At 38.6% G+C, this 27113-nt stretch overlaps 2 protein-coding genes and 1 long non-coding RNA gene across 10 annotated transcripts in view; 1 reads left to right on the top strand and 2 right to left on the bottom strand.

The window, feature by feature from the left end:
• LOC310728059 overlaps window positions 1–6259 on the top strand; it is a 45589-nt gene extending 39330 nt beyond the window's left edge. Inside the window, exon 2 of the long non-coding RNA XR_014534167.1 lies at window positions 5957–6259. This is a non-coding gene — a long non-coding RNA (uncharacterized lncRNA). The remainder of the gene's footprint in view (window positions 1–5956) is intronic.
• LOC310728034 (uncharacterized protein) overlaps window positions 1–18973 on the bottom strand; it is a 34293-nt gene extending 15320 nt beyond the window's left edge. Inside the window, exons 1-4 of one of the 6 annotated variants that reach the window (XM_083545072.1) lie at window positions 18790–18970; window positions 18597–18700; window positions 15538–16621; window positions 14124–14563 (exon numbers count right to left, since the gene is read on the bottom strand). In XM_083545072.1, the coding sequence (XP_083401198.1) occupies window positions 14559–14563; window positions 15538–16621; window positions 18597–18674 (1167 nt within the window). In that variant the 5' untranslated portion in view covers window positions 18675–18700; window positions 18790–18970 and the 3' untranslated portion in view covers window positions 14124–14558. Of the gene's footprint in view, window positions 1–6403; window positions 7788–8519; window positions 8581–9032; window positions 9398–14123; window positions 14564–14727; window positions 16622–18596; window positions 18701–18789 lie in introns of those variants that run through there. The other 5 variants (XM_083545074.1, XM_083545075.1, XM_083545071.1 and 2 more) reach the window with 5 other exon arrangements.
• Window positions 18974–21110: 2137 nt separating this feature from the next.
• On the bottom strand, window positions 21111–24235 carry LOC310728043 (uncharacterized protein). 3 transcript variants are annotated; one of them, XM_083545100.1, is made up of 4 exons: window positions 24066–24235; window positions 23947–23976; window positions 23474–23534; window positions 21111–22662 (listed from the first exon to the last, which is right to left on the bottom strand). In XM_083545100.1, exons 3-4 carry the CDS (start codon window positions 23522–23524, stop codon window positions 21628–21630), a joined length of 1086 nt encoding a protein of 361 aa, XP_083401226.1. In that variant the 5' UTR covers window positions 23525–23534; window positions 23947–23976; window positions 24066–24235; the 3' UTR covers window positions 21111–21627. The 3 variants fall into 3 exon arrangements, with proteins under 3 accessions (XP_083401226.1, XP_083401225.1, XP_083401227.1); XM_083545099.1 differs by having other exon boundaries at window positions 23947–24068; XM_083545101.1 differs by lacking the exon at window positions 23474–23534 and having other exon boundaries at window positions 23947–24082.
• Window positions 24236–27113: the final 2878 nt, after the last annotated feature.

The raw sequence follows: 27113 nt of genomic DNA, 5'->3' as shown, positions 1-27113 counted from the left end.
AAAATAGAAAGTACACTGCAATGTATTTATTCTTATTACCTAATAATTTTGTGACCTAACAAGCAGTGTACATGGCAGTGTATTTTATGTTGCCTCATAAATCAACATTTTTTTGTTTTGTTCCCTCTAAAACATTTTGATTAGCAAAGGACTGATTTCCGGGGTAAAAAAAAAAAAAGAACTCTTCTGAGGTAACAAGTGTACACTGCAGTGATTTTTCTTTTTTTTTTTTTTTTTACCTCAGAAACCATTCCAGTGCTGTTAAAAATGCTTTCTTAGGCACCATGGAAAATATAAGTTGCATTTTGATTGGCAAAGTACTGATTGCTGGGTTATCCAAAAAATTGAAAATAATAATACACTTCTGAGGTAACATAAAAAACCGTGCATTGTACTTTATTTGTAACTTAAGGAATATTTTTGATATTGCCTGAGAAATCATTTTGATCACCACTGGACTGATTTATCTGTTAACAAATACAATCACATTTTTTAAGTTGCACTGCAATGTATATTTATTTATTTATTTATTTATTGTTACCTCAAAAACCTTTTTATTTACCTTAGAAATAAATTTGATCAGCAGTGTACGTTACAGTTTTTTTTTTTTACTTCAGAAATCATTACTTTTTATTGTAACAAATAATAAACACACTTTAAGGTAACAAAACAACATACTTCTTGTTACTTTAGAAATAATTCTATTCGGCAAAATTCTGAGGTAACAAAAAAAGGACACTTCTGAGGTAACCAAAAAAATACACTGCAGTGTACTTTATGTTCCTCAGAAGTTAACTTTTTAAAAAATTACCTTAGAATCAGTCCAGTGCTGATCAAAATGTAATTTAGGAAATCTTTTTCATGTTGCATGAAAAATAATTTTTAACAGCACTGGACTGGTTTCTGAGGTAACAAAAAAAAGAATAAAAGATACACTTCTGAGGAAACAAGTATACACTGCAGTGTACTTTATGTTACCTCAAAAATAATTTTGATCAGCACTTTATTGATCTCTAAAGGTAACAAAAAGTACAGTGCAATATATTTTTTGTTACCTTACAAATCTTTTTTGTTGTTGTTGCCTCAGACATCATTTTGATCAGCAGTGTACACTGAAGATTAATATTTTTTTTTACCTCAGTAATTTTTTATTGTATCAAATAAAATAACAGTTTTAGGTAACTAAATAACAGACCTCTGTGGTAACAAAAAGTACACTGCAGTTTACTTTTTTGTATTACCTCAGAAATGATTTTGATTAGCAGTGCACACCGCAATGTATTTTTTGTTACCTCAAACATCATTACTTTTTATTGTATCAAATAAAATAACACTTTGAGGTAGCTAAACAACAGGCCTCTGAGGTAACAAAAAAGTACACTTAAGGGTAAAAAAACATAGGGGTAACAAAACAAAAGGTACACTGCAGTGTACTTTTCTTTTTACCTCAGAATTTTTTTTGTTGTTTCAGAAATAATTCTATTCAGCAAAAATCTACGGTAACCAAAAAGTATACTGCAGTGTACTTTTTTGTGTTCCCTAGAAGTTAACTTTTTTTAAATTACTGCAGAATCAGTCCAGTGCTGATTAAAATGTAATTTAAGAAATCTTTCATGTTGCATGAAAAATAATTTTTAACAGCATACAAATTAACAAATACAAGGAAATATTTGAATTAACATAGAAAGTACACTGCAATGTATTTATTCTTATTTTGTTACCTCAATTTTATTCAGCAGTGTACACTGCAGTTTTTTTACTTCAGTAACAAAACCATGTACTTTTTGTTACTTTAGAAATCATGATCAGCACTGGACTGATTTCTGAGGTTAAAAAAAAAAAAAATCCCACAGTTTACATTTTTGTATTACCTCAGAAATTATTTTGATAAGCAGTGCTCACTGCAGTGTATTTTTGTTACCGCAAACATCATTACTTTTTATTGTATCAAATAAAATTACACTTAGAAGGGTAACAAAACAAAAGGTACACTGCACTGTACTTTCTTTCTGAGGAAACCAAAAAGTACACTGCAGTGTGTTTTTGTGTTCCTCAGAAGTTAACTTTTTTTTTTTAATTACCCCAAAATCAGTCCAGTGCTAATCAAAATGTAATTTAAGAAATCTTTTTTATGTTGCATGAGAATTTTTGTTTTTAACAGCACTGGACTGGTTTCTGAGGGAACAAGTATACATGGCAGTGTAATTTTTTGTTACCTTAGAAATAATTTTGATCAGCATTTTTGTTACCTCAGAAATCAGTCCAGTGCTGATCAAAATGACTTCTGAGGCAACAACAACCTTTATTGTGTATTTTTTTGTCACTTTTTTTTTTTTTGTTCCCTCAAAAACATTTTGATTAGCAAAGGACTGATTTCCGGGGTATAAAAAAAAGTAGTACACTTTTGAGGTAACAAAAAATACAGTGCATTTTACTTTATTTGTAACTTAAGAAATCTTTTTGATGTTGCCTGAGAAATCATTTTGATCAGCACAGGACTAATTTCTCTGTTAACAAATACAAGGACATTTTTGAAGTTACACTGCAATGTATATTTATTTATTGTTACCTCAGAAACCTTTTTCGCTGCTTCAGAAATAATTTTGATCAGCAGTGTATGTTGCAGTTTTTACTTCAGAAATCATTACTTTTTATTGTAAGAAATAAAAAAACACTAAGGTAACAAAAAAACTTACTTTCTATTAGTTTAAATCCTTACATTATTTGGTACTTCAGAAATCTTTTTTTTTGTTGTTGTTGTTGTTGCCTCAGAATTAGAAGTGTAATTTATTTTTTTTGTTACCACAGAAAACAGTCCAGTGCTAAACAAAATTATTTCTCAAAAAAAGTTACACTTCTGAGGGAACAAGTATACACTGCAGTGTACTTTTTCATTAACTCAGAAATATTTTTTGTTGTTGTTGCCTCAAAAATCATTTTGATTATCATTAGACTGATTTCTGACAAAAAAAAAAAAAGAATTACACTTCTGAGGTAACAACAAAATACAGTGCAGTGTAGTTTGTTGTTACCTGAGAAATCATTACTTTTTCGTGTTCCCTCAGAAAATTTTAATCAGCACTGGACAGATTTCTGAGGTAACAAATAGAAAAACACTACTGAGATGACAAAAAATTACACTCCAGTGTCCATTTTTCTAACCTTATCAATCATTACATTGTTGTTGTTTATTTGCCTCAAAAATCATTTTGATTAGCACTGGATTGATTTCTGGGGTATATATATATATATATATATATATATATATATATATATATATATATATATATATATATATATATAGCCCCAGAAATACTTTTAATTGTAACAAATAAAATAAAACTTTAAGGTAACAAAACAATGCACTTTTTATTTTAGAAGTTATTAGTTTATATGCTACTGCAGAAATCTTTTTTGTTGTTGCCTCAGAAATAATTTTGATCAGCACTGGACTGATTTCTGAGATAACAAAAATTATACTTCTGATGTAACAGGTGTAGACTGCATTGTAATTTTCTTGTTACCTTAATAATTTCGTTTTTTTTGCCTCTGAAAATTATGATCATCACTGGACAGATTTCTGAGAAAAATAAAAGTACACATAAGGAAAAAAAAAAAGTACACTTCAGTGCAATTTTTGCTACCTCAGAAATGTGTGTGTGTGTGTATATATATATATATATATATATATATATATATATATATATATATATATATATTTCTTTTCTCCTGTGTGGATATGCTGATGTGCCTGAAGATGTGCCTCTTGACTGAAAGTCTTCCCACATTGTCTACAGTGAAAGGGCTTTAATTCTGTGTGGAAACGCTGGTGTACTTGGAGACTAGTCTGACAAGTGAAACTCTTCCCACATTTTCCACAGTGATACGATTTCTCTCATTTACATTTACATTTGCGGCATTTAGCAGACGCCCTTATCCAGAGCGACGTACAAAAGTGCTTTAAATCTCTAGTAATTAATAAATCTACACTGGTACGCAAGATTACAAACTTAATATAAATATAACTCGAATTCTACAAACTTGGAAAGTGCTAATTTAGGTATTTCAGGAAGAGGTAGGTCTTCAGTCGTTGCCTGAAGATAATCAGGGACTCTGCTGTACAGACATCTAGGGGAAGTTCATTCCACCACCTCTGTGCCAGAACAGAGAAAAGGCTTGAAGTGTACTTACCTCTCATTTTGGAAGAAGGTGGTACCAGTCGACCAGTGCTGGAGGATGTCAGACAGCGTGGTGCAGTGCGAGATGTGATGAGGTCACTGAGGTAAGATGGTGCTGGTCCATTTTTGGCCTTGTAGGCAAGCATCAGTGTTTTAAATCTGATACGTGCAGCTACTGGAAGCCAGTGAAGGAAGCGCAGCAGAGGGGTGGTGTGGGAAAACTTGGGCTGATTGAACACAAGTCGTGCAGCTGCGTTTTGGATCATTTGCAGTGGACGAATAGCATTCAGGGGAAGACCTGCCAGCAGAGAGTTGCAGTAGTCAAGTCTTGAAATAACAAGAGACTGAACAAGCACCTGGGCAGCCTGTATGGACAGAAATGGTTGAATCCTTTGAATGTTATAGAGAAGAAAACGACAAGAACGAGCAACATTAGCGACATGTGGGAAGAAAGACAGTTCATTGTCCATAGTTACCCCAAGGTTATGAGCGGTGGCTGAAGGGGAGAGCAGAGAGTCATGAATTGTTATTTGGAGATCTTGACCTGGAGATAAATCACCTGGGATGACCAGCAGTTCTGTTTTGCTGGGGTTGAATTTTAGCTGGTGAGCACTCATCCATGAAGATATGTCTGACAAGCATGCTGAGATCCGAGCAGAAGCTGTGGTATCTGATGGAGGGAAAGAAAAGATGAGTTGAGTGTCATCTGCATAGCAGTGATAAGAAAACCCATGTGAGGATCTGACTTCACCAATGCAGTGGTTATAGAGGGAGAAAATTAGGGGACCAAGTACAGAGCCTTGTGGGACACCAGTGGTGAGTCTGCACGGGGCAGATGTGGATCCCCTCCATGTTACCTGGTATAAGCGACCTTCCAGGTAGGAAGCAAACCATTCCCATGCTGTTCCGCAGATACCAAGGTTCTTGAGGGTTGACAAAAGTATCTTGTGGTTGACTGTCAAATGCTGCTGAAAGGTCCAGGAAGATAAGTACAGATGACAGCTTGGCTGACCGAGCAGCATGCAGTTTCTCAGAAACAGCCAAAAGGGCCATCTCTGTGGAATGTACCGCTTGGAACCCAGACTGGTTTGTATCATGGAGGTTGTTCTGTGAGAGGTTGCTCTCCTGAGCGGATACGCTGGTGTATTTGCAGTTTACTCTAAAAAGTGAAACTATTCCCACATTTCCACAGGAATGTTTTCTCTCCTGTGGGGATATACTGATGTATTGTGAGAGGACCCTGATAAATAAAACCCTTCCCACACTGTTCACAGTGATACAGCTTCACTCCTGTGTGGATACGCTGGTGTATTTGAAGATGAGATGGTTGGATAAAACTCTTTCCACACTGTTCACAGGGATCTGTTGATACCTCATAATCATCTATTATATAGAATCAAAACATTGTTTCTATCACCAGCATTTCTATTTTCTTCCTTAGAAAAAATAAAGTATAAGTTAACAAACAATAGCAAGAGAACTGTTCATGAAATAATCACAAAAAATTTTCCTGAAGACTTTTTTAATGACACCGAGACACAGATACAGTCCATCTAGAATAATCAACTTTTAACATTCACCTTAATCTCAAAGGTGTTCAGTGAAGTCGAGATTAGAGCTCTGTGCAGGCCTGTTTAGTTCTTCCACACCAAACTCATCCAACCATGTCTTTATGAACCTTAGTTTGTGCACTGTGGCACAGCCATGCTGGATTAATAAAGGGCCATCTGACAATATTAGAAGCATAGCATTGTATAAAATGTTTTGGTATGCTAAAGTAATTAACATTTCCCTCCACTTTAAGTCAGGGGCTGCGTCTTACCCCTAAAGTACAGCCCCATACCATTACCACTCCTCAACCAAACCTTACAGTTGGCACAATTCAATCAAGCAGGTGAAGTTCTCCTGAAGTCTGCTGAACGCAGAATCATCCATCTTGCTGCATGAGAAGCTTGGAAGATGTGAAAATGTTTCACCTGTTATACTGGAATCATTTTGGTGGAATTTAGCCAAGAATATTAGAGCATTGTTCAGGCTCTGTTGATGAAAGAATGGTGAGGATGTAATTTGACTAATAAACTTATTCGAAATTAGAGAAACAGAAAAAATGACTGTCGGAACAAAATACCCAAAGGTTTATACATTTAACATATCAGATTTAAAAAAGACAAAGCTCAGGCAAAGCTAATCTTAATTCTTATAGGTCCAGACATATACAACAAAAATCTATTCCCCAACCTTTTATTCCCTGAATGGTGTAACTGTGTGATCCTGCTCAGTTTTGCATTAAATCAGAAAACTAGATCAGGAACACTGGGCTCAGGGGACCATGGATTGGAGGCTGTTCAATCAGATAATATTCAGACAGCACATATGAGATGAGATGCTCAGGTAGCCACATACTTTCTGCCATAAACTTAAGTTGTAGTGTAGCTGTAGGTGGACCAACAATGTTCTGATGGCTTGGAAAGGTGTCCAGTTTGTTAGAGCTAATCATTAACATTACAATGTAAAGTTCCCCAATATTTACAGTACAATTTCCCTTTACATCCCTTTAAATAAGAAGTTTAAGAGGATTTGTTTTACAAATTAACATCGAGTCGATGGCTGTATGTTAGAGCACTTGTGTTTCCTTAATGAGCTTTGATAAACATAGCTCCGTCCACACTGTCCACAGAGGTACAGCTTCTGTCCTGTATGACCCTGCTGGTGGCTGAGGAGGGCACTCCGAGCACTAAAACTCTTCCCACACTGTTCACAGTGATACGGCTTCTCTCCTGTGTGGACACGTTGGTGTTCTTGAAGATGCGTCTTTAGTCGAAAACTTTTCCCACATTGTGCACAATCATACGGCTTCTCTCCCGTGTGGATACGCTGGTGTAACTTAAGATGACTTTGATGTTTAAAACTCTTTTCACACTGTTCACAGTGATACGGCTTCTCTCCTGTGTGGATACGCTGGTGTGTAAGTAGACTATACCGACAACTAAAGCCCTTTCCACACTGTTCACAGTGATATGGTCTCTCTCCTGTGTGGATACGCTGATGTATAAGGAGATAACCCTGGTTAGTAAAACTCTTCCCACACTGTTCACAGTGATACGGCTTCTCTCCTGTGTGGATACGCTGGTGTATTTTGAGATGACTCTGATGATTAAAACTCTTTCCACACTGTTCACAGTGATACGGCTTCTCTCCTGTGTGGATACGCTGGTGTATTTTGAGATGACTCTGACGATTAAAACTCTTCCCACACTGTTCACAGTGATACGGCTTCTCTCCTGTGTGGATACGCTGGTGTACTTTGAGAGTACTCGGGTGAGTAAAACTCTTCCCACACTGTTCACAGTAATAAGGCTTCTCTCCTGTGTGGATACGCTGGTGTACTTTGAGACTACTCTGATAATTAAAACTCTTCCCACACTGTTCACAGTGATATGACTTCTCTCCTGTGTGGATACGCTGGTGTGATTTAAAACTACTCGGGTGAGTAAAACTCTTCTCACACTGTTCACAGTGATACAGCTTCTCTCCAGTGTGGATACGCTGGTGTCTTTTCAGAACAGCTATTTTAGTAAAACTCTTCCCACAATCTGTGCAGTGGTGCATCTGGAAAACAAAATAAAACGATTCAAAATACTGTAATAATTTTAGATTTAGTCTTGCATGTTATCAGAAATGTTTGCTATAGTAATCTGATGTGGTTTGAAACAAATTAAATGACGTATTTTGAGGTGTTTTTAAAAACTTTGCACTATTTAATGATTATATCTAATCTTACAAGGAGGAGTTTAAAATCAGAGCTTTTAGATCAGAGAGAGGATGCAGTCCATGATCCATGAAGCTGCCTGATATTTTCAAGCAATGTTCTGGTGCTTTTGAATTAAGCTAAATGTATGCTCAAGTTCAGAACATTTGACAATAGTAGCTCTCAAGATGGAGCTCAGATTCTAAACTGGTGCAATCAATCAGCACCTACCAAGATGATCCGCATACTGTCTTCCAAAATAAGTGGGAAAATCCCTATGGTTGGGACAACGATACATTAATAATAGCTGCAGGTAAAGATCTGTGGGTGTCAAAAGCATCAACCTACTTTATCCTAATGGCCTATGAAGGCAATTTCAGTTAAAGAGATGCACAGTTAAAGTCGATACCCCTCCCCTTCACACCGAACACATTTGGAAACCAAAGTTTAGCTAGTTGTGTCAAAAATTAATAAAACAGAGTCAAAATGATGCCTTGGGTGACCACAGGAGGAAGAGAATTCAGATGTTCAGAAGCCAGAGATATCAAATAGTAAAAAGCTGAACAGCTCTGCTAGTGCTAACGTTAATTCACCCGTTTCTCGATCACCAGCAGTGCTTCATTCTCCAACATGTACAGGTACATATGTCGTCTCCTGTTATAATCACAAGTACCGTATTTTTCAGACTATAAGTCGCTACTTTTTTCCCACGTTTTGAACCCCGCGGCTTAAACAACGAAACGGCTAATTTATGGATTTTTCCTGGGTTTTTCCCGGTTTCACAAACTTCAAGCCAAAAAACTGAACCCTATAACAGTAGACCAATGGAATTTCCGAACGGAATGGAAAAAAAAAACCGCACCTCTCCTGTGTTCTGAGCTGCACGGCATCGGGAGTTTTTTTTTTCTTGGCATCAGCGTTATGGGTTAGTCAAAGAAACTTAGAAATGAGCATCAGAAAATAATGAGAACATAATCCTCAGTCTCACATTTTAGACAAGGCCCACTCCAACTGTTATCCCAGACCAGGCTAATCTGCTCAACACAGTGGAAATAAGGTTGTATCACACCACACTTTGTGAAATAAGAGACATGAATAAATTGTACCTTTGATCAGAGGTGTAAAGAATCAGGACACTGGAAGAAAAATGCAGAGGTTCATGACTCCAGAATGTCCACTAGCTGTTCCCCGAGCAGCTCAGCTGCTACATCTCACTGTATCTCACCTTTGGGTAAAAATCCGGGACAAAAACGGTGTTGAAGCTCGCGCGCGATAGATTTATAACGGCGAAAGGAACGTAGATGTGCACGCGCGGAAAGTGGAGAAAAACTCACGCGCCCAACATTAACTTCAGACCGGAGCGCGTGAAAGAAGTCTATAGGTACAAACAGAGGTTATTCACAAAGCAGTGGGCGGGGCCAACGGGTTCGAGTTCAAAATCCTCGAACATCATTGGCTCAGACAATTTCAGGAAGTGAAATCTGATTGGTTGTCTGCCACTGTGCCTGATCTTTAGTGGTTGAGCTTCATGAGTGACATGACTTCATCATCTATCACTCTTCATTCTCTTCTATAATCATTCTCCATTTTTTTTGTTCATAAATTTCAGTTTACAAATAAACGAAGATTCACACAAATTAATTCAATTCACAAATCAATGAAAAGGAGGATTTAAACAGGATTGAGTATTTATTGGATTATGACTGGGGACCAGGTGGACATTCACTGGGCTGATGTATGGCTTCTACCTGAGTCCTGGGTGATCTAATCTAACTTTAGTTAGTTTCTTCATCTAAATAAAATGTTCTAATGATCAAAAGCAGCGTCAGGTTCAGGTATTAGATGTAATAATCCAGAGAAACGTGAACAGATAAACATAAAGCAAGTGAACGTCTCTTTTCCAGTCAGAACTCATGGTGTCTCTCACAGCTCCATCTGAGTGGAGGAGCAGCTCACAGCTGGAGAGCAAATTAACACTATAGTGTACATTACTGAGGCTAGAAGTTCAACTTTCCTTCATCTTTACCCACAATTACATTTCTCTACTTCAATAACACAAAATTTTAAACAGAGACCTAGCAGCTAACTAGCAGCTCAGCTTGATCGTTTGCTATCTTTGTTCAGTGCAGCAAAAAAGTAACTTTTTTTAGTGTTATATTTTTATTTCACTAGAAATATCGAAAATGTCTCCAAAGAAAATCAGTGATGGCGCTGTGAAAAAGAAAGTTAATAGAATTACCATTAAAACCGAGAGGGAAATAGTGGAAAAGTACGAGCTTGGTGTGCGTCTCACACTCGCAATCAGCCACTACCACATGGGTAAGTGTTAAATTATGTTTACATTACAAGAATTTGTGGTGTATTTGTTTATTTAAATAGGCTACAAATACTTTTTAAGTTCAGAAATAAGTGATCGAATGAGGTCTCGGAACGGATTAAATCACTTTTACATTCATTCTTATGGGAAAAATTTCTTCGAACGTACAAGCAAATGGACCTACGAGTAATTTTCAAGAACAAATTATGCTCGTTTAACGGGGTTTTACTGTATTAGCTCACTGCTATCTAAAGCCCAGTCGAAATTTACACAAGAAGGCGGATAATTACAAAAAAATGCTGCTGTTTTACATCAGGGATACGGGCGTGCGCTCCTTCTGCCGGTACAAGACATAACTTTGGGTTTTCTCCTTTCAGAGAAATGTTTGATTTTTATCCCTAAAATAATTTAAAGCATTATATTTATTGTTATACCACAGGCCACTTGCGTTAATGCAAACATAATAAACACATTCTCACATGATCATATAATTTATTGTCTAGTCATTATGGAGTAAATCATCCCACCATTTAAATAAATAATTTTAAGCATGAAATACTAATTAGGCTAATTATCACCAAAATGTAACTAATTTAATTAAAGAAATGGCAAACAACAGTAAGAGACTAAGTTCAGAATCCAGGATTGTAATTAAAAAAAATTACTTTATACAGCTATATTTACTGAATACAGAAAAATCTAGAAATACAATCCTCTTCAGCTCTGTCAGGTTGGACGGGTACCATCAGTGGACACTTTCCACTTTCTGGCTCTTCAGAGATGTTCAATTGTGTTCAAGTCAGGGTTCTGGCTGGGCCACTCTATGACATTCAGAAAGTTGTCCCTAAGCCACTCTGTAGCTGCACCAAAAGTGGACTAGCTATCAGATGATGTTCGGGAGCACATATGGGTGCGATGCTCAGGTATCCCTATCCTTTTAGCAATATAGTGTAGTTAGGTGTAGTTGGACCAGAATTATTACTCCAAATTGCTTGTAAACACAACAATGTTCTGATGTTGGAATGGTGACCAGTTTGTTAGTTCCAATCATTAACATTATACCGTCTGCATAGGATCATATGTTAATCAGGTCTTAACCTCTGCATTTATATTGGGGGTTTCATGTGTAAGTATCTTTATTCCAATTGGAAGGCACTTCACACCCAGCACCAGGCACCAGTACATATGGGTGTTAGTGGATAACTTAATGCTTTCCAATACACAAAGCACACACATAAGAATATGAATCAGAATCAGAAATAGCTTTATTACCAAGTATGCTTACACACACAAGGAATTTGACTTGGCATTAGGAGTTTCCAGTGCAGTAGAAAGTACAGACATTCTTCAGAAGTGATTTCTGCTAAGACTGCCTTCTACAAGGAAAAGCACAAGGCCTTTACACAAGATACTCATAAGCTCCACAACATCTTCTCTTCACTGCTTAACCCCCTGCCACCTGCTCCATCCAGCCTAACTGCTGATAAATTTGCCTCCTTCTGTGATGAGAAGATTAAGGAAATCTCCCAGACATTTACTTCCTTCCCAACAATGACTACACAATACAGCCAGGAATCCCCTACTCCTTCGTTGTCAAGCTTCTCAACTTTAACAGAAGATGAGATACTGCAAGTCATCCAATCTTACACCACCTGTGATCTGGATCCAATCCGTTAAACTACGCATCAGACCATATCACAAGATCTCCTGCCCTTCATCTCCACAATCATCAATGGGTCCTTAACATCAGGCTCTGTGTCAACTACCTTCAAGTAAGCAAGGGTCATTCCTATCTTAAAGGAACCTGCTCTGAAGCCATCAGACATCAACAATTACGGACCGGTATCGCTTCTCTCCTTTCTTTCAAAATCTCTGGAATGCAGAGTTGTCACTGGTTGTTTTTAACCAACTGTCTGTCTATCTCTCACAGAACAACCTTCATGATCCAAAAAAGTCTGGTTTCAAAGCGGCACATTCCACAGAGACGGCCCTTTTGGGAAACTCTTTCTGAGAAACTGCATGCTGCTCGATCAGCCAAGCTGTCATCTGTACGTTTTTCTTCCTGGACCTTTCAGCAGCATTCGACACAGTCAACCACAAGACTCTCTTATCTACCCTCAGGAGCCTCGGTATCCATGGAACGGCATAGGAATGGTTTGCTTCCTACCTGGAAGGTTACTCAAACCTGGTAACATAGAGGGGATCCATATTTGCCTCTTGCAGACTTACCACTAGTGCCACACAAGGCTTGGTACTTGGTCCCCTCCTTTTCTCCCTCTATACCCACTCCATTGGTGAAGTCATATCCTCACATGGAAATGCACACCATTCACCTTGACTGTTGATTTCTGTAAAGCTGCTTTAAAACAATGTCTGTTGTGAAAAGCGCAATAGAAAGACTTGACTTGACTTGGGTTTTCTTACCACTGCTATGCAGATGACACTTAACTCATCTTTTCTTTCTCTCCCTCAGATACCACAGCTTCCACTCTGATCTCGGCATGCTTGAAAGACATATCTTAATGGATGAGTGCTCATCAATTAAAACTCAACTCTAGCAAAACAGAACTGCTGGTCTTCCCCGGTGATTCATCTCCAGGTCAAAATCTTTGAATTAGTCTTTATGACTCTTTTCTCTCACCTTCAGCCACTGCCTGTAACCTTGGGGTAACTATGGACAATCAACTTCTCCTTCTCATCACATGTTGCTAATGTGGCTCGTTCCGGTCGATTTTTTCTCTACAACATCCAAAGGATTGACCATTTCTGTCCACACAGACTGCCTAGGTGCTTGTTCGGTCTCTTGTCATCTTGTCTACAACTCTCTGCTGGCAGGTCTTCCTCTGAACGCTATTCGTCCACTGCAAATTATCCAAAACGCAGCTGCACGACTTGTGTTCAATCTGCCCAAGTTCTCCCACACCACCCCACTGCTGCTTCATTGGCTTCCAGTAGCTGCACATATCAGATTCAAAACACTAATGCTTGAGTACAAGGCTAAAAATGGACCAGCACCATTTTACTTTAAAGACCTCATCACATATTGCACTGCACCACGCTGTCTGAGATCCTCCAGCACTGCTTGACTGGTACCACCTTCTCTCAGAATGAGAGGTAAGTATACTTCAAGGCTTTTCTCTGTTCTGGCACAGAGATGATGGAATGAACTTTCTCTAGATGTCCGTACAGCAGACCTTCCTCTTCCTTAACACTTAAATTAGGACTTTCCAAGTTTGCTTTGTAGAAATCAAGAGTTAAATCAGGCAGGTGAAGTTCTCCTGAAGTCTGCTGAACCCAGAGTCATTCATCTTGCTGCACGAGGAGCTACATTCTGCTATCTTAGTCCATATTTAAGGTTCCGATTAAAAACCATCATTCTGAACTAAAACTATGACCACGGCAATGCTACAAGTCCATTTGTCCAATTGACTTTGGAAGATCTAAAATGTTTCTCCTGTTATACTGGAATCAATTTGGTGGAATTTAGTCCAGAACATAAGTGATGAAAGTATGGTGAGGATGTAATTTGACTAATGAGCTTATTTGAATTTAGAGAAACACAAAAAATGAATGTCGGAGAAAAAATACCTAAAGGATTATACATTTAACGTTTCAGATTTAAAAAAAGACTTAAAGCGCAGACAAATCTCACAATAATTCTTATAGGTCCAGACATATACAACAAAAATGTATTCCCTGAAATTACTGTGTAAACGTGTGATCCTGTTTAGGTTTGTAATAAATCAGAAAACTAGATCAGGAACACTAGGCTCAGGGAGCTGTTCCATTACATAATGTATAGGTTTGATACTTAGGTAGCCCCATACTTTTTGCCATACAGTGTAGTTGTAGTGTAGTATATATATGTAGTTGATGGCAATGTTCAATGTTCTGTTGGCTTGGAAAGGTGTCCAGTTTGTTAGAGCTTATTAATATTATAATTTAAAGTCCCCCTATATTTACATGTTAATTTCCCTTTATATAAGAAATTCAAGAGGATTTGTTTTACAAATGAACATCAGGAGTTGATGGTTCTTTGTTAGAGCACGTCCACACTGTCCACAGAAGTACAGCTTTTGTCCTGTATGACCCTGCTGGTGGCTGAGTCATACATACTGACTCTTCCCACACTGTTCACAGTAATGCGACTTCTCTTCTGTGTGGATACGCTGGTGTCTAAGGACATTTTTCTGACTAGTAAAACTCTTTCCACACTGTACACAGTAATACAGCTTCAATCTGTGGCTATGCTGGGGTATTGAGGATGAGATATTTGGATAAAACTCTTCCCACACTGTTCACAGTGATACGGCTTCTAACCTGGGTGGATACGCTTTTGTCTACTCTGATGAGTGTAGGATTAAGATGTAGCTTATTTATGCTTAAGTAAACAGAACCCAAAGGAAAGTGCCCAAAACACTCACTAGACATAAAAAAAAGGGCCCCACACAACACAGACGAAAATAACACACAAACAGCACGAATTATGAGTGAGGAAGTTTATTAAAAATGCCAAAGAAGGAGATGGAGAACGTCTTCTGTGAAGCTCCCCCCTAGCACAGGCCAAAAAAGGGAATAATACCTCTTCAGTGAAATCTACCCCATTTGTGGAAGGCCTAAGCAGCCTACTAAAACCATCATAGTAATAAAGTTAAGAATATATTTAAAAATACTAATGTGCTTGTGCAAAGTAATAAAATTGCTAACAAATGAATAATATAGTATAATCTATGAAATAAGGAAATAGCAAAGTACTCATGCATGATCAAATTGCACAGGCAAGTACTGTCCACCAAGCGATGTAAAATAATGAAGTGAAACAGTGGTATACTTCCCACTTTTTGTGGTCCAACCCTCTCAAAGTATCTTGAAGACAATGGTAATCAGAATTGAATGTTGAAATTTTTGGATCTTAATGATAGTTAAAAATACTTAGGGGAAGGTCTAATGTCCAAAGATTTCCAATAATGGTAATGACTGATTGTAACTGAGGAGGGCCCAGGTTTGGGGAGTTTTCAATGTTAGCGGTCAAAATGAATAAAAACAGGAGGAAATGCCAGGTGTAGTCAGACCATCGATGTTATAACATGCGGATGCTCTCAGGTTGACCTGGTTTGCCGCAATAAACTCTACCGTTGCTCTACTCATCCTAGTGTCTTGGCTTCTTTTGAAGAAACTATCTTACATTTTTTTTGAAAGTCCCAACTAATGTCGAAAGCATCTCGGTCTGAGAGACAAATTTCCGACATAAGTAAAACTCTTCCCACACTGGTCACAGTAATACGGCTTCTAACCTGTGTGGATACGCAGATGTGATTTGAGAATATTTTGACGATTAAAACTCTTCCCACACTGTTCACATTGATACGGCTTCTCTCCTGTGTGGATACACTGGTGTGATTTCAGACTACTCTGCCTATTAAAACTCTTCCCACACTGTTCACAGTGATACGGCTTCTCTCCTGTGTGGATACCCTGGTGTAATTTGAGATGACTCTGACGAGTAAAACTCTTCCCACACTGTTCACAGTAATACAGCTTCTCTCCTGTGTGGATACACTGGTGTCTTTTGAGACTACTCTGACGATTAAAACTCTTCCCACACTGTTCACAGTAGTACGGCTTCTCTCCAGTGTGGATAAGCTGGTGTCTTTTCAGACTACTCTGACGATTAAAACTCTTCCCACACTGTTCACAGTAATACGGCTTCTCTCCTGTGTGGATACACTGGTGTAGTTTGAGATGACTCTGATAAGTAAAACTCTTCCCACACTGTTCACAGTAATATGGCTTCTCTCCTGTGTGGATATACTGGTGTGATTTGAGACTATTCTGATGAGTAAAACTCTTCCCACAATGTTCACAGTAATACGGCTTCTCTCCTGTGTGGATACGCTGGTGTTCTTTGAGATGACTCTGACTATTAAAACTCTTCCCACACTGTTCACAGTAATACGGCTTCTCTCCTGTGTGGATACGCTGGTGTCTAAGTAGATTACTCTGACGATTAAAACTCTTCCCACACTGTTCACAGTAATACGGCTTCTCTCCTGTGTGGATTCGCTGGTGTAATTTGAGATGACTCTGATGAGTAAAACTCTTCCCACACTGTTCACAGTAATACGGCTTCTCTCCTGTGTGGATACGCTGGTGTACTTTGAGATGACTCTGCCTATTAAAACTCTTCCCGCACTGTTCACAGTAATACGGCTTCTCTCTTGTTTGGATACGCTGGTGTTCTTTGAGATGACTCTGATGAGTAAACCTCTTCCCACACTGTTCACAGTAATACGGGTTCTCTCCAGTGTGGATACGCTGGTGTTCTTTGAGATGACTCTGATGAGTAAAACTCTTCCCACAATCTGAGCAGTGGTGCATCTGGAAAACAAAATAAAATGATTTAATATACTGTAATAATTTTAGATTTGGTCTTGCATGTTATCAGAAATGTCTGCTATAGTAATCTGATATGGTTTGAAACAAGTTAAATGAGAGGTATTTTAAGGTGTTTTAGAAAACCTTTAACTATTTAATACTTGTATAAAATCTTCCAATATCCCTGATATTTATGTCTTCAAGGTGGAGGAGTTTTCCCAATACCAGACCAAGCAGCATTATATCATCTTATTTTCAAATCTAGGAGACAGAGAAAAAGACTGTGGAACCTGTTGCATCTGTAATAACATCAGAGCATAACAGGATTCAGTCCACGATCATAAAGCTGCCTGATATGTTCAAACAATGTTCAGGTGCTTTTGGTTTTAGCAAAATACATGTCTGATTCAGAACATTTGCTAATAGTAGCTTTCATAAGACGGAGTTAAAATTCTGCAACGGTGAATTATTGCAAAACAATTATTAATAATTATCTGTGGCTGTCAAAAGCAACAACCTACTTCCTCCTAAAAGCCTATGAGGGCATGTTCAGTCAACTTGTTAGCATGTACCTCCGCTTTGAGAAATTTCCTACCTAAATGTAGACTTAACAGTTCCTGACAAATGTTTTCTACATAAATTGGGAAATAAGGCACTATGGGCTTTACTGTACATCACTCAAAGTTGATAATGCTCAACAAGATAAGTTGTAAATGCTGAAGTGATCTGAAATGGTTTTTATAATACTGATAAATGTGTTTTTATTTCATATAAAATATACATAATGAAAAATTATATTCCTACAAACATTTATCTGAGACTACGTCTGGTCCTTTACTCCCTCCCCCTGTGAGTCTCCGGGGGCCACTCAGACTATTGTTCTACATGTTTGGCTATTCATACAGACTGCATTCATATTAATGGGCAGCCATTCAGACTATTGTTATCAAGGTTTTTATCTTTCAAGACCTCCACCACCGTATTGTTGCAAAACAAACTGATGGCATTGGTTACAGAAAGATTTCTAAACTTCTGAATGTTCCAGTGAGCACAGTTGGGGCCATAATCCAGAAAAAAAGGATTGTATTCGGTACACGTGTATACCGAACCGAAAGCCGTGTTACTGAAACAATTCGGTATGAACACGTGAACCGTTACACCTCTAGACAAGACACTAAATTAGGATACAATTATGATTTATTAGCAAACTGTTAAATGTGAATCTGTTGGTTTTCTTTAAAACTAAACTTCCTCTGGGAGATCACTGGGATACGAATGTGAATATTTGATCTGTTAATGTAGAAGGATAAAGTTCATCAAATATATACACAACATGTAACTTCTATTAAAATGTTCTTCTGATGTGTGTGCATACAGGAATGTACCATGAGTGTTATAAGTGTATGAAATATTGAAGCTTGATGTGTGTGTATCTGTACCTAGACATTTCAGCACCACCATTGTATGTATAATGGAGATCCCAAATTAGAGACAGATGTTGGGTGAACAATGTATGGAGTGGGATGTATTGAAATGCATTTGTGGTCGAGGCATATATAATGTGGAAATGAGAGTGGAGAGTTGGATGCTCTACAGACCAGCTCCGGCTTTTGGGGATTGATAATAAAAGCTGTTATCATCTGGAAGCAAAACCCGTGATTCTGAGTCTTTCTACAACATTAGCTGGTTGCATGTGTCAGATTTATTGTGTGACTCCGCCAAAGAAAAGCTGCTGGAATCAAACATTGTTTACTTTATCAACTGAGTAAAATGGTAAAGAACAGACCAAATAGACCAATTGATTAAAATAAATTTCTAACCTCCTTGTAAAAGGATTTTCAGAATAGAAAGAAAAAAAAACAGTAGTTTATTGTGATAGACTTAAAGTTACGGTAATTTTTATTTAATGTTAAAATACAGTATGATGTATCTTTGCCCTGCAAACCACACTGAAAGATGAGACATGAATAAAGTGTACCTTTGATCCAGCAGCAGCAGCAGCAGCAGGAGTGTGTGGAGGTTCTCCTAAAGATCTCCGTCTGGACTCTGATTTCATGATCAGAGGTGTAAAGAATCAGGACCCTGGAAGAAAAATGCAGAGGTTCATGACTCCAGAATGTCCACTAGCTGTTCCCCGAGCAGCTCAGCTGCTACATCTCACTGTATCTCACCTTTGGGTAAAAATCCGCTAAATCCGGGACAAAAACGGTGTTGAAGCTCGCGCGCGATAGATTTATAACGGCGAAAGGAACGTCGATGTGCACGCGCGGAAAGTGGAGGGAAAAACTCACGCGCCCAACATTAACTTCAGACCGGAGCGCGTGAAAGAAGTCTATAGGTACAAACACGGATCGCAGAGCAGTGGGCGGTGCTCGAGTTCTAAATCCTCAAACATCATTGGATCGGCCATTTTCAGGAAGTGAAATCTGATTGGTTGTCTGCCACTGTGCCTGATCTTGTGCTTCATGAGAGACATGACTTCATCATCTATCATTCTTCATTCTCTTCTATCATCATTCTCCATTTTTATTTGTTCATAGATTTCGGTTTACAATACAATGAAAAGGAGAATTTAAACAGGACTGAGTATTTATTGTTAAGTTAAATCAATTAAGTTGAAGCTTTATTATTATTTAAGGCTTCATTGAATGCTGAATTGCAGCCTATATACAGCATTCATACATATGAGTCCTTATTTTGCAGGTGTCTGAAGGCCAGGCGGGACTGTGGTGGAGATGCGGAAATCGGTGGAGCGATTAGTGCAATACGCAGACTGCAGTGAATCCAGAGAGGAAGGCATAAGGGTCTTGGATGTGTATCATGATGACCATCTCGATGCACTTCATGATGATAGTTATTGAGGACACAAAACACATAGTTACAAGGGTAATCTTAAATTACATTGGAACAGGTCTGCTCAGAGAGATGTCGAAGATGTCAATGAGAACATCCATCAGTTGGTCTGCACATCCTCTGAGCACCCTGTTAAATATGTTGTCTGGTCCTGCACCCTAAACCTTACCTCAGAGTCACATTATTCTGTGCTTCAAATCAATGTGCTGCTGAACACAGAGAGGATTTGAGCAGCTTGGGCACGGAGTTGGTGCAGTGTGTCGGGGAGGAAACATGGAAACTGTCCAGCACACACAGAGTCGTACTTTGACTTGAGTTCAATCAGCTCCATTTGGAGGTGGGTTGGTGCGCTTTCCAAGTCAACCACAAACGGATTACTGAGCAGTTCAAATCTGCATTTCCAGATTTTGAGTTTGACACCCCTGATCTAGAATATAATTCATTACATTTTGTATAATAATTAAATGATATATGCATAAAATATACAAACATGGAACACAAGCATTTAAACGTAGTAAAGCTGCAGTAAATCATGTTTTAAAACAGAAACTGTTGTAGGAGACAAATGCTACACACAATAGCACTTCATTAAACTACACCATTTTAACATGATGAGGATTCTAGAGTTTTTACTCACTGTGCTGATGTTCCACCTTCATCCCTCACACCAGTGCGTTTCTTTTCTTGCTGCTGGTTGACCCTGAACTCTCCGCCCTTTCACAAGTGGCTATGTATCTTACCATCATGCTAAACGTAACCTGAGCAGCACAACTAATCCATAACGGCTTTCAGTGACAACGAATTTCATTATCGATTATTATCAATTTTTATCAATTAGTTGTTGCAGCCCTACAGTGAAAGGTGAAGTCTTCCTGTTCTGCTTTCCACTTTGAAATTCAACAACTCACACTTGAGAGAACTGGATCTGTAAGAAAATAAACTAGAAGGCTCAAGAAAAAATTTATTCTCTGCTTTTCAGGATGATGAACATAAAGAACTACAGGAACTGATGAAAATTATCATCTCTATGCTAGACAATAATTTTTCACAGCACCTTACTCACGATGACATTTCTTCCTGCTCCTCAACCACAGACACTATTATGTTGTTGTTCATGAAGTACGTCAGTCCAGATTTTGATTATTAATTAACTTTCTTATTTCCATTAGATGATAAAGGCTCTGGTGTTTTTGCATTCAGAGCAGTGAGAACTGCATACAGTTCCAGAGTCCTGAAGTTACTGTGTCACAGTTGGACCCTGGAGAAACACCGCTATGCTGTATTTTAATGCTGTAAAATGTTGCATAATAATTACATTTACTTTATTAAATTATAACATTATCTTTTAATATGTTGATACTTACAGTTGGCACAATGCAGTCAAGCAGGTGAAGTTCCCTCTGAGTCTGCTGAACCCAGTCACCCATCATACTGCCAGGGAAGCTTGATTCTTCATTCTGTAATTTCTGTCTCCATATTTAAATCCTATTAGAAACCTTCAGTCTCAATTAAGCCCAAGAGCACGGCAATGCTGCAAGACCGTTTGGCTGATTTACTTATCCCAGAATATAAGAGCATTATTCAGGCTCTGTTGATGAATTAATGGTGAGGATGTAATTTGACTAATAAACTTATAAAATGTATCACAGGTCACCTTTATTATATTAAAGTTGGAGAAACACAAAAGATAAGCAACAGAGCAAAGTACCTAAAGGTTTACACATTTAACATTTCAGATGTGAAATAGACTTGAAGGTCAGACAAACCTTATCTTACATCTTATAGGTCCAAACAATTCAGTCCCTGATCTTATTGTGTAACCATGTGTTTCTGGTCAGGGTTGCAGTAAATCAGAAAACTAGTTTAGGAACACTGGGCTCAAGGGACAATGGATCTGAAGCCATTCCATCAGATCATGTTCAGAAAGGTCTGGTGGGTGTGGTGCTCATGTATCCCCATCCTTTTTGCTATAGAGTATAGCTGTAGTGTAGTTCGTCCAGAACAATCTCTCCACATTGCCTGTAAACACAACATTTTTCTGATGGTATAGAAAGCTGTCCAGTTTGTAAGATCCATTTGTTAACATTAGAATTAAATGTTTCCATATATTTACAGTCTGTACACACTTTTAAATAAGAAATTAAAGAACAAGATTTTCAGTTTGACAAATTAACATCATGAGCCGATAGATGTATGTTAGGGCACTTGTGTTTCCTTAAAGAGCTTTGATAAGAATAGCTCCGTCCACACTGTCCACAGAGGTACAGCTTCTGTCCTGTATGACTCTGCTGGTGGCTGAGGAGGGCACTTTGAGCACTAAAACTCTTCCCACACTGTTCACAGCGATACGGCTTCTCTCCTGTGTGGATACGCTGGTGTTCCTGGAGATGCGTCTTTCGCCGAAAACTTTTCCCACATTGTCCACACTTAAATGGTTTCTCTCCTGTGTGGATACGCTGGTGTACTTGAAAACTACTCTGTTGAATAAACACCTTCCCACATTGTCGACAGTGGAATGGTTTATCGCCTGTGTGGATACGCTGGTGTGCTTTAAGACTACCCTGACAAGTAAAACTCTTCCCACACTGTTCACAATGATAGGGCTTTTCTCCTGTATGGACACGCTGATGTCTAAGTAGACTACTCTGACAAGAAAAACTCTTTCCACACTGTTCACAGTGATACGGCTTCTCTCCTGTGTGAGTACGCTGGTGTACTTGAAAATTACTCTGATTAATAAACCCTTTCCCACATTGTCCACAGTGGAATGGTTTTTCGCCTGTGTGGATACGCTGGTGCACTTTGAGAATACCCTGACAAGTAAACTTCTTCCCACACTGTTCACAGTGATACGGCTTCTCTCCTGTGTGGACACGCTGATGTCTTAGTAGATTACTCTGACAATTAAAACTCTTTCCACACTGTTCACAGTGATACGGCTTCTCTCCTGTGTGGATACGCTGGTGTACTTTGAGATGACTCTGATGAGTAAAACTCTTCCCGCACTCTTCACAGTAATACGGCTTCTCTCCTGTGTGGATACGCTGGTGTTCTTTGAGATGACCCTGGCGATTAAAACTCTTCTCACACTGTTCACAGTGATACAGTTTTTCTCCTGTGTGGATACGTTGGTGTCTTTTTAGAAGAGCAAATATAGTAAAACTCTTCCCACAATCTGAGCAGTGGTGCATCTGGAAAACAAAATAAAATGATTGAATATACTGTAATAATTTTATAATTTAATAATTTAGTAACTTGCATGTTATCAGAAATGTCTGCTATAGTAATCTGATATGGTTTGAAACAAGTTAAATGTTAAAGTATTTTGAGGTGTTTTAGAAAACTTTGCACTATTTAATGATTATATCTAATCTTACAAGGAGGAGGAGTTTCTCCGTACCAGGACAAGCAGCATGATGAGATCTCATTTTCAATTTCAGGAGAGACAAAAAACAAAAACAAAAAAACAGTGGCACCTGTGATGAAATCAGCGCTTAAAGGGGATACAGTTCATGATCCATGCAGCTGCCTGATATTTCCAAACAATGTTCTGGTGCCTTTGGATTTAGCTAAATGTATGCTCAAGTTCAGAACATTTGACAATAGTAGCTCTCAAGATTGCCCAGATTCCAAAGTGGTGCAATCAAATCCGCATACTGTCTTCCAAAATAAGTGGGAAAATCCCTATGGTTGGGACAACGATACATTAATAATAGCTGCAGGTAAAGATCTGTGGGTGTCAAAAGTATCAACCTACTTCATCCTAATGGCCTATGGAGGCAATTTCAGTTAAAGAGATGCACAGTTAAAGTCGATACCCCTCCCCTTCACACCGAACACATTTGGAAACCAAAGTTTAGCTAGTTGTGTCAAAAATTAATAAAACAGAGTCAAAATGATGCCTTGGGTGACCACAGGAGGAAGAGAATTCAGATGTTCAGAAGCCAGAGATATCAAATAGTAAAAAGCTGAACAGCTCTGCTAGTGCTAACGTTAATTCACCCGTTTCTCGATCACCAGCAGTGCTTCATTCTCCAACATGTACAGGTACATATGTCGTCTCCTGTTATAATCACAAGTAAGTTAATCTACATGTTCCTACTATGTAGTTGTCTTATCACTGTTGTTCATTTCATGTGGTTTATGTGGCTGCTGAATCAGATTACAATCAAACTTTGTTTTTACATACTGTCTGCTACTGTACTACTGATTCAGTTAGGGGTGTGTGTGGTCGCCGTGCCAATGCTGTTCGATTCGTTTACTTCTAAACACTGATTAGGATAGAGGCTAATGCTCTGATTAAACGCTGTGTATTCAATCAGGTGTAGTTGTGTTGGTCTATTTTAATAATAGATGCATTTTAGACAAGGCCCACTCCAACTGTTATCCCAGACCAGGCTAATCTGCTCAACACAGTGGAAATAAGGTTGTATCACACCACACTTTGTGAGATAAGAGACATGAATAAATTGTACCTTTGATCAGAGGTGTAAAGAATCAGGACACTGGAAGAAAAATGCAGAGGTTCATGACTCCAGAATGTCCACTAGCTGTTCCCCGAGCAGCTCAGCTGCTACATCTCACTGTATCTCACCTTTGGGTAAAAATCCGGGACAAAAACGGTGTTGAAGCTCGCGCGCGATAGATTTATAACGGCGAAAGGAACGTAGATGTGCACGCGCGGAAAGTGGAGAAAAACTCACGCGCCCAACATTAACTTCAGACCGGAGCGCGTGAAAGAAGTCTATAGGTACAAACACGGATCACAAATTCAGTGGGCGGGGTCAAAGGGCTCGAGTTCTAAATTCGCAAACATCATTGGCTCAGACATTTTCAGGAAGTGAAATCTGATTGGTTGTCTGCCACTGTGCCTGATCTTTAGTGGTTAAGCTTCATGAGAGACATGACTTCATCATCTATCACTCTTCATTCTCTTCTATCATCAAGTTAGTTTATTCATCTGAATGAAATCAAAAGCAGCGTCAGGTTCAGGTATTAGATGTAATAATCCAGAGAAACGTGAACAGATAAACATAAAGCAAGTGAACGTCTCTTTTCCAGTCAGAACTCATGGTGTCTCTCACAGCTCCATCTGAGTGGAGGAGCAGCTCACAGCTGGAGAGCAAATTAACACTATAGTGTACATTACTGAGGCTAGAAGTCCAACTTTCCCTTCATCTTTACCCACAATTACATTTCTCTACTTCAATAACACAAAGTTTTAAACAGAGAACTAGCAGCTAACTAGCAGCTCAGCCTTCAGATTAAATCTATTGATAACAATAAGCTGAGGTGTAGAGAAAAGTTCAACTTCTATGACAATAAGTTAGAATAGGAATATGGCTCAAGGTTTATGTTTTCATGTACCCATTTTTAGATTTCTAGCCGACGTAGCACAATTGATGTGTTTATGGCAGTTTGTTGACTTTGGATCATATTATAATAAATAGATCAGTTCCTTTTTTGTAGGTTTTAGGCAAATTGTCAGTAAATATCATGATACATTAAAACCCTATTGTACAAGCAACTAATAGTACGAGCAAACGAAGATACGAGCGACTTTGCTAGCAAAACTTCACCCTATTTGCGAGCAAATTTCGAAGGCACGAGCAAACCCACGCTGAAGGTTCTCCTGTTATACTGGAATCAATTTGGTGGAATTTAGTCCAGAACATAAGAGCATTATTCAGGCTCTGCTGATGAAAGTATGGTGAGGATGTAATTTGACTAAAAAGCTTATTTGAAGTTAGAGAAACACAAAAAAATGAATGTCGGAGAAAAAATACCTAAAGGATTATACTTTTAACGTTTCAGATTTAAAAAAGACTTAAAGCGCAGACAAATCTCACAATAATTCTTATAGGTCCAAATATCTATTCCCTGAAATTACTGTGTAAACGTGTAATCCTGCTCAGGTTTGTAATAAATCAGAAAACTAGATCAGGAACACTAGGCTCAGGGCCTGTTTTTTCAAAAGGTTTAATCCAGATTAAATTGATCCAGATTTAGTAATCCTTTTTTTTGAGATCCGTGATCACGTAACCCATCTTACTTCTTGAGCCAGTTTTTCAAAGCAACATCGGATTGGATCAATCTGATCCAGATATAAACTTTTTTAGGATCACCAAATCTGGATAACCAGTGCTCAAACAGGATAGGAAATCACAATGTAGAACTATAGATATGTAAAGAGCAACAAGTAGAATAGCCAGTGTGGGGTCAATATAAGTTTATTATTATTTGAAATGAAAACACACACATTTAAAAGAAACTAAACACAAGAAAAACCCCACCCCATCCTCTTCCAGCAGTCCGCTCATTTAGAATATTTATAACAAGTTTCAAATATAGATGTATTGAATAAAAAAAAAAGACAATGTCAAATACTCCACAATAATTTCAGACTAGCCTTTAGGAGGCGGATCTCAAGTCTGGCCTTGGTTTGCTGCAGTTTGGTCAGAGTCGGTTGTTCCTCTGCCAGATGAAGCTGTGCTTCTGCCCTTTCAGTCTCTTTTTGCAAAAGTGCCTTGTAATCATTATCTTTGTTTGATGAAGGGCGCTTCAAGCCTTTGCTCTGAGATCCTGTGGCAACTACCACTGGCTCAACCAATGAGGATCCAGCTTCTTCCTCAGGAACAGAGCTGAGATTCAATATAAATACGCTCTCTGGATCAGCCTCAGGAGGAACTGGCAGATTCTCCTCCTCCTCAATCCAAGGCTCGCCATCCCCTACAACACCTTGAATACCATGGAGACCTCACCTTTAATGATGTCGAGGACCACATCTGTGTAATCTCCCCTCTTAAATGGCTTGTTGCCTGTTTGTGGGTTTTTGGCTTCAGCATGGTCCTTTGTTGCCCTGGCCTTAAGATTCTTCCACCGCAATTTGATTTGGTCTGTGGTCCTTTTTCTTTTTGTTGGTATCCTTAGCAGAATTAAAACTTCCCACTATTGTTCCATAATGGCACAGAACACCCTGTAGTAGTGCATTGGTTTCAGCAGCAGTGAAGTTACAGCTTCTTGAGTCCATGGTTCCGTTACTTTACTATAGTGAACATTGTTCATTAATTATAGGCTTCGGGTCCAATTGCCTCAATTGAACACAAGCCAAAACTAATCAGTTGTAATAGGTGTGTCTGAAAAGACCAACTACACAGCCATATAAATCAGCCTTTCTCAGAGGATTCACAGAGAGACAGTGAAATGGCAGGTGTTGTCCACCGCCACCACCACTTTGCCAGGAGAGGATACTGTCAAAGGGTGTATGTTGAACATACCAAGCCACTGGAGCAATACACCACTGAGGAGCTGTATGTCCGGTTTCGCTTTGGGAAGGCTGATATAGAGTACCTTGTGAACCTTCTCAGGTCAAAACTTCAACACAGAACCCAAAGGAGTCACAGTCTGTCTGTGGAAGACCAGATCCTCATTGCTCTCTGATTTTATGCATGTGGGACTTTGTATCAGGTTGTTGGTGACTATATGGGAGTGGTGAAATCAGCTGTGTGTGATGTGGTGAGAGATGTGTCAATTGCATTGGCCAGCCTGGTCAATGAATTTGTTTCTTTTCCAAAGGACAATCAGATTGCCCAGGCCAAGCGCAACTTTTTTCTTTTGGGGAATATGCCCAATACTATTGGAG

The sequence above is a fragment of the Silurus aristotelis genome (assembly GCF_946808225.1).
Source record: "Silurus aristotelis genome assembly, chromosome: 6".
NCBI lineage: Eukaryota > Metazoa > Chordata > Actinopteri > Siluriformes > Siluridae > Silurus > Silurus aristotelis.
This window is presented reverse-complemented; position numbering and strand designations above follow the sequence as displayed.

Coding starts and splice junctions, on each gene's coding strand:
- LOC310728043 (XM_083545100.1), bottom strand. CDS start 23,524: ATGTACCTGTACATGTTGGAGAATGAAGCACTGCTGGTGATCGAGAAA. Junction 22,663..23,473: donor TGCTGGTGATCGAGAAACGG/GTGAATTAACGT, acceptor TTTGTTTTCCAG/ATGCACCACTGCTCAGATTG.